The sequence below is a fragment of the Sycon ciliatum genome, chromosome 9 (assembly GCF_964019385.1).
Source record: "Sycon ciliatum chromosome 9, ocSycCili1.1, whole genome shotgun sequence".
Classification (NCBI taxonomy): Eukaryota; Metazoa; Porifera; class Calcarea; order Leucosolenida; family Sycettidae; genus Sycon; species Sycon ciliatum.
The window spans coordinates 1,009,418-1,017,437 of NC_088651.1; the positions used below are offsets into that span (position 1 = coordinate 1,009,418).

An 8,020-nucleotide genomic window follows, 5' to 3' on the forward strand; every position below is an offset into this window, starting at 1 on the left:
GTCATCCACACTTTTATAAGAACGAAACGGCGTTTTTAGTGACTTTTTCCATACAAATCCCTATCTAGTAGGGCGCAGTCACCCAGTTTCGGTGGAAGTGCGCGATTTCGATTGGGAATAAAGGAGGAAAGGAGCGTCTCAGCTTCCTCGGACCAAGACCATTCGACTCAGCACCCCGAAGACTACAACTGGTGAAATTTTGATTTTAGGGTATACTTCCCCATTAAAAATTAGGCTTCAATTCTGTCGATGGCCATTCTTGACTAATGCCCACGTACATGTACGCAGCTTGAGTACATGTACATGCATGTATGCAGATATTGATGGGCAGCTTATACAGGCTGCATCCGGAAGAAGGTACAAGTAAGCAGCAGCATTCCGCCGTTGAAAATATTGCGTTTTATTAAATTGACTACACCGCCGTGACGACTGCAACGGTTTCTGCTGCATTTGTTAGAACTTGCTGGATAGCCCGAGGGTAGTTGATTATACCGTGAGTCCTAGTCGAAATTTAGGAAAGCATTTTCAAACATATGGACAAAGTCAAATCAGGTAAAAGAGAGCTAGAAATCGGGGGATGGGGGGGGGGGGAGTGAATATTATCAGTAAAGCCCTCAAGACCGACAGGAATGAAAAATTGTATTATTGTAAGCTGTAATAGACTCGGCTAAAAAGAAAAGAGAAATTGCGCAGAATTCAAAACAATGTTTGGCCGTAAGTACTATAGCATAATTCTATTCAGCCGGAGCTACAACCCGGCATAGCGGGACCACCACCAGTACCAGCACCACCAGTACCATCACCACTAGCAAACAACAACAGCTGCAATTCTTCACATTGCTGGACCAGTATCAATGGCTGGTGCTAAATAGATCGGCTCTGGCGTTCATTGTTGATTATAAAACTTGATAGTAGTATCAGATTTCTCCGGCGATACGTCTTGCCATCATGTAGACACTCTGCATCTGCTTGCCGTTGCGCGTAGCTGCCAGCAACCAATCGGGGAAGATACAGAAAGTGCACACACATACACACACAGGTGCATGCACACATATCCGCACCGGCACACACCTTGAACGTTGCCATTGCCGATGGCAATGATAGTGAAGGGACTATCTGCTAGCTTTGCACACACACACACACACACACACACATACACACATACACATACACATACACACACACACATACACACATACACATACACACATACACACATACACCTTGAAACTGCCACCTAAAGGTGGTGCAGTGCCTCAAAGAGGCAAGGAGGGCAGAGTTACTTCTTGCATTTGTGTTGAGCCAGGTACTGGAGACGTGTGAACTTCCGAGAGCAGGTCGGGCATGGGATGGTGCGGCGCTCGGAGCCAGAGCTGCATGTTCTGCGGTTGCAGTTGTGCCGGCGGTGCCCAGCTTTGCTCCGGAAACAGCGGTCACAGGTGTGGCAGTGGTAATGACATTGGCTGCAATCAGGTGGGCGAGGTGCAACAATCTCTGGAACTGGAGCGTCACCAAGACTGGGAGAGCAGCTGTGCACAGCAAATCCACCTCGGCTAGCAAACCAACGATGGCACGTTTCGCACAACACAGCACCGGCCTGTTCATGGATCGGCTTCAGTCGCTCTTCCCTGCATTTGTGCCGCCGAAGTCCGCTCTCACTGGCGAAGAGTCGCTCACAGATCGCACAACACACTGACTTGGCTGTCGTTTCAAGGCGTAAACGCCGTGCAACAATAGCATCCGAGATGGACTGGATCCACTCGCCACGTTCAGCTGCGAGGTCGTACCAACCGGTGTATAGACCGAACGCTTTGAGGTCATCGCGTACCACATCACGCCATCGACGCCTGGGGCCATGAGCAGGGCGTGGAGTATGGAGCCACGAGAACAACACTGCCTTTGGAAGCCGGTGGTCGTCCATCCTGGCAATGTGGCCAAGCCACTGTAGCCGTCGACGGGCAACCATGTCAGCAACTGGCTCTGTAGCGCACATTCTATGCAGCGAGGCAGATGACAGGTGGTCCTCCCACTGTTTGGAACGCGAGATGCCGAGAATGACACGAACGCAGCGGTTGTGGAATTGTTCAAGGCGACGTATGTCGGCACGCAACAGTGTCCAGTTCTCAGCCCCGTACAACAGCACCGACAACACACAGCATGTGTACGTGTGTTGTTTCGTCTTGGATGTTAGTGAAGTGTTCCGAAAAACTGACGAGTAGAGGCTGCCAAAGGCCTTAGATGCAGCAGCTATGCGGTTGGACACATCGGTGTGGCATCGTCCGTCTGGTGTTACCACTGAGCCGAGATATGTAAACTGGCTGACATGCTGGATGGCGTTGCCTTGTACGCTTAGCGGGGTACGGTCACTGTCGTTGATCTGATGCCCAACAGCCATGAACACTGTCTTTGCCATGTTGAGAGACAGCCCGAATGCTCCACTGACCTCCGCAAATATCTCAAGCATACGCTGAGCATCCGAGTGGCTGGGTGCAAACAAGGCTGCATCATCAGCAAACTCACCATCTGTGATGACCATATCATTACCACGCTTAGATCTCTTGAAAAGCTGACCATCGGCACAGGTACGGAGTGGAAAACCAGACACTCCACGCTCTTGGACGCGTGCGCACCAACGTTCCATCACTGCACCAGCAAACAAGTTGAAAAGGACTGGTGCCATTGTACACCCTTGGCGCAATCCGTTGCACACTGGGAAGCCTTCAGTGGGGGAACCATTAACGATGATCGTGGCTGTCATGTTGTCGTGAAAAGACTTCAGAAGGCTGACCAGTTGCTCCGGGACTCCCAGCTTCAGCAGGACAATCCACAGTGCAGCACGCGGAACAGAATCGTATGCCTTCCTCAAATCGACAAACACCAGGAATCCCTTGGATTGGTGCTCGTGACACTTCTCCACAACCTGGCGAACAACAAACGTCATGTCCGTGCAGGAGCGACCTTTCCGGAAACCACACTGTGATTCAGGCAGCACACTTTCGGCGACTTTCTGCAATCGGTTTTGCAGCAGGCGTCCGAACAGCTTGCCAATGACGTCGAGGAGTGCGATGCCACGCCAGTTGTCGCAGCTAGTGAGGTCACCCTTCTTGGGTATCGGTATTATCTCAGCATTCACCCAATCTTGCGGTACTACGCCCTCCTCCCAAACCGCGGTAATGAGCTTAAACAGATTGGCATAGAATAGGTCGCAGTTGTATTTGACCATTTCCGGTAGAATGCCGGAGCTTCCAGCAGCTTTCCCGTTCGTAAGATAGCGAAGGCAGCGCTGAGCCTCTTCAGCAGTGGGTGAGGTGGCCAGGTGTTCCATGATGTTGCGCTGCTGGACCAAGTCAATTTCAGATCGGACAAAGCCGCTTGGAAGGTTCAGCAGCTTTTCGAAATGTTCAGACCAGCGGTTCTGCTGTGCCTCAACGGACGAGCATGGTGAGCCATCAGTCTGTTTGATCAGGCACGACTTAGTGGGAATCAATCCGCGCCGGGCAGTCTGTAGATCCCGGATGCTGTTCCACACAGCCTTACACCCAAACTTCCTAGATTCGGCATCAGACGCAGTCTTACGGAACCAGTCCTCCTTAGCACTGCGTACAGCATCCCTTGCAGCTGAGCGCGCGCGGACAAACTCTCGCCGGACCAGAGGTGATGGATCTGCTAAAGATTTCTGGAATAGAGTGTTACGATGTGCAAGGAGAGGCTCGAGAGTGGCAGAACTGGCTGAGAACCAATCTGGCTGACGACGGCGACTCTTGCCAAGGACAGAGGTAGCTGCTTTAACTGTGGCGTCCCGTAGTGAACTCCATTGATCCTGAACTGAGGTCCCTGGTGCAGCGTCTTGCAGACAGTCGGATGAGGTATGGTACCACTCCGCCACAGTTGCTTGCCTTACTAAATCATCATCCTCTGATGCAGTTGGGTCAGCAGGTCCGAGCTGGGATACATCAAAGCGACGGCGATCAGGGGCCTTGCTCTTTGGCGGGTAGAAACGCCGGCGGCAACCAAGTGACAACGTTAGCCCAACAAGTTTGTGATCGGTCCCACACTCAGCAGACCGGTACACACGACAATCTGTACAGCGCTGAAAATCCCGCTGCCGGGTGATCACATAATCAATACAGTGCCAGTGCTGTGAACGTGGGTGCTGCCAGGTAACTTTATGAATGTCCTTTTTCTTGAAGTACGTATTACAGAGTCGAGAGTTGAACATGGATAGAAAGCTCAACAGTTCCTCACCAGCTTCATTCATGGTACCAACGCCATAAGGACCACGCACTTGCCTCCATGCGTCCTCTTCATGACCTGGGCTGCTGCCAACACGGGCGTTGAAGTCACCAAGTACGACGTACAAATCGCGCTCCGGGATGGATAACAGACAATCACGAAGTTCGCCATAAAATTTCTCCTTTTCATGGCGAGGCCTCGCGAACGTTGGAGCGTAGCAGGAAATGACATGCAGCGCTGAGCCACTGATCGCCGAACAACAGTTTCGCCACAACAACTCGCGAGCTGACAGCTCGCCACTGACACCCGCCGTTTTTCCACGCTCGTTGGGCCAAACCTAAAAGAACGATTGCAACTCCCTCGCCGCGATATGCGGGCATTCCTCGCTCTGTTGGGACGGGGCGTCCTGCATTTAGAACAGACGCTCCACTGATCAAATACTCGTGATCGCCGAACCATTTTCGTCTCCTGAAGACCTGCGACTGAGAAATTCAAATTTTGAATTTGGTGAAGAACAATTTGAATTTTTTTGTCTTCCGCGACGGGCAAGCTTCTTTCGTGACGAGCTGTCTCGATGCTTCCATCATTCTCCACTAAGCTGTTGACGTTCCAGGTACAAAACTTCAACACAAACGCTTCGTTTCTCCGTCTCCTACTTCGTGCAAGGGGGTCTACCTGGAGGTTTGCAAAACCGTCGCAGGTGTTGTGGGTACGTGGCGGGTTGCAAGTGGCAACATCAGGCGTTGCCCCGTCATTGCTTCCCAGGTCTCCACGCACCATACTCACAACCTAGCCAGGGGTGCCATGTGGCCCTAGGCCACCCCTGGGGATATTATAGCTAAGCAAACTTGTGAACCAGCAGAGCTCAAAAAAGTGCTTCCTACTCCAACTACTACAAAACACACACACACATACACATACACACACACACATACACACACATACACACTTGACGTTCGTCCTAACGAGGTTTTACTGTACTTGTACTTGCTCCGTGCCAGAAAACTGGTCGCATGGGTCACCGTCTGGCAGGGCAAACTGTCTAGCCTCCCACCGTGGGTAACGGTCTGGCAGGGCCGGCCGGCGGAACTGGTGCCGTGGTTCGTCAGGCCGTGGCCGGGCAAACTGTCTAGCCTCCCACCACGGGTCACGGTCTGGCAGGGCCGGCCGGCGGAACTGGTGCCGCGGTTGGTCAGGCCGTGGCCGGGCAAACTGTCTAGCCTCCCACCGCGGGTCACGGTCTGGCAGGGCCGGCCGGCGGAACTGGTGCCGCGGTTGGTCAGGCCGTGGCCGGGCAAACTGTCTAGCCTCCCACCGCGGGTCACGGTCTGGCAGGGCCGGCCGGCAGAACTGGTGCCGCGGTTGGTCAGGCCGTGGCCGGGCAAACTGTCTAGCCTCCCACCGCGGCATGTTTACTGCTGACTCAGGAGGTCATAATTATGTCCACTCCATATCATACACAGACTGTATGGAAGACTATGACGGTAGCGGGGCCGGACCAATTAGAAACTGCTTATGCCGGTCCTGTCCGGGAAAGGGGGGGAGGGGGGGGGGGGAGAGAGATTCACATACTTTGCCACAAATCAGCCCAATATGCACCGCACGATTTGAACAACTCTGCAAGATTTCGTCCACGATTTCGCGTGGAGTCAGATTACTTATTGACTTATGACGTCATGACTATCACGCCCTATTGGTAGTATTTCGATTGTTCACAAGTGAACTCACCGTAATTACTTCCAGCGTAGCCCCACCTGTGAAGTGAGTACATTGACAATGAAAGCAAGGACATCGGCAGCAACGATGACCACAGGGAGACAGTAGACAGCAGAAAAACAAGCAATGGAAACAAAGGCCGTTTCGGAGAAAGAAGTTTCAAAAAATGCTACGAAGAAAACAATTTGAAACTTGGATGGTGAGCCTATAATAAATGTAGAAAGGAAAAGAACATATGGAAAGGAGTTAAATTATACAGTCAGAAAGTTGTAGTTGGAAGGCTGTCGGTTATCGCTACGGAGATGTGTTGAAGCTAGGTGGCAGGACATCGAATGTCTCAGTACTCTGTCAGTTTTGTGCCTAGTTGTTGCACTTTCTGACTGTATAGTATCTGGTTACAGTGGTGGAGAGTTACTCTTAACTCGTTTCCATAATTATGTCCTTTTCCTTTCTACAAGAAAACAATTGACGCATTTCGTCCATCATTGTATTACTATTATATCGGCATCAATTATTTTATTCATAGCTTTGTGGGAACAAAGGCGTTTAACTTTACAACAACCAACGAAGACAATCAAGTGTGCTGGGAGCAAACCAGACCGGCAAGCGAATATGAATTTGCGCCGTGACTTGCTTGAAAAGCTGCTATATTGCCAATGAGTGGGGCGGGCTGGGTGTTATATCTACGGAGCTGTCATCATTCCCTTGCGATAATTGGATAGCTGTAAGTTTTGGACACCCAAGGGACCTGGCATTGTCTATCTCGTATGGGCAGACGCACACTGATAAGAGTTTCTTTATTTTATTATACACACTTGATCGATCAAGAACATCAGAACGTTAAGGATGTGTCCTAATTGTGGAATGTCCTCTGTCTAAAGGGTGTCCTTTGCTCTGAGGTGCTCTTCATTGGGAGGTGTCCTTTGTTTAGTGGTGTTGTTCATTGGGAGGTGTCCTTTGTTCAGAGGTGTGCTTCATTGGGGGCATTCTTCATTGGGGGTGTCCTGACACCTTTGTTCAGGTGTTCTTCATTGGGAGGTGTCATTTTGTTGAGCAGTGTCCTTCATGGGAGGTGTCCTTTGTTCAGAGGTGTCCTGCATTGGGGGTGTTCTTCATTGGAGGTGTCCTTCGTTGGGAGGTGTCATTTTGTTCAGCAATGCCCTTCGGGGGGGGGGGGGGGGGTCTTCACTGTGGGTCTCTTGACCCCTGGTTTGTTCAGAGGTGTCCGCTGGAGCAGGAACTACAGTACATGTGCGGGAAGTCAACATACTGTAGAACGGGTAATTTTAGCGACGTAAAAACCCTAGCGAATTTAGCGATCGACTCATTTTCGCTAAAGTTTCAAGTCGCTAATCCGTTGAGGCATTAGTAGTGCACTGGTGATCCGTGAATCGCTGCAAATCGCTAAAATAAAACGTCGCTAACCGGTTGACAATGGGAAAACGCTAAAATTAATAGTCGCTAAAATTACCCGTTCTACAGTACGCGCTAAGCCTTACTATTACCATGACGATGCAAACACATGTTTTGAAACAAGAAAACATGTACATGAAAGCCAGAGTGTGCAGCTCTGATGCCGTGATGGGTTGCTGTTACGGCGAAATTCCGTGATTACATCATTTTAGTGATCTAGTGTGTACAAGCAGGATTCAAGCAGGTCTCTTTCTGCACGACTACAGGCACAGTTGTACGCACTACGCCATTTCCCCGATCGATCCCGTCTCAGCTGTACACCAAATATGATGAAATCGAGGAATTTCGCCGTGACAGACACCCGTGCAGAAAAAGTCAGAAGCTGCGCACTCCAGGTTTTATGTACTCTTGTTTGAAGTGACTGAGCAATGACTGTGCAGTGACTGAGCAGTATTTGAGCACTTCTACCGGACGTACCAGTCAAAGCAGCCATTGGGGTTCAGCGGCAGTAAAGAAGACTTCTTCACTTGCGGGAAGAGTACGATAGTGGCGGTCGTCTCTGCCAGCTGTGCCAGACCAGCGTGCAGTACGTAGTCTTGACCAACAGTCTCCCTGCAGTCAGGTGAAAAATACAGGTCTACCCTGGTTAGTACGACAT

At 50.8% G+C, this 8,020-nt stretch overlaps 1 protein-coding gene across 1 annotated transcript in view; it reads right to left on the minus strand.

The window, feature by feature from the left end:
- Positions 1 to 376: 376 nt before the first annotated feature.
- The window catches only part of LOC135825255 (poly(3-hydroxybutyrate) depolymerase-like), an 18,716-nt gene continuing 11,072 nt past the window's right edge, over positions 377 to 8,020 (minus strand). The window contains exons 7-9 of the mRNA XM_065337997.1: positions 7,840 to 7,974; positions 5,962 to 5,987; positions 377 to 985 (exon numbers count right to left, since the gene is read on the minus strand). Coding sequence (XP_065194069.1) covers positions 918 to 985; positions 5,962 to 5,987; positions 7,840 to 7,974 — 229 coding nt within the window. The 3' untranslated portion in view covers positions 377 to 917. The remainder of the gene's footprint in view (positions 986 to 5,961; positions 5,988 to 7,839; positions 7,975 to 8,020) is intronic.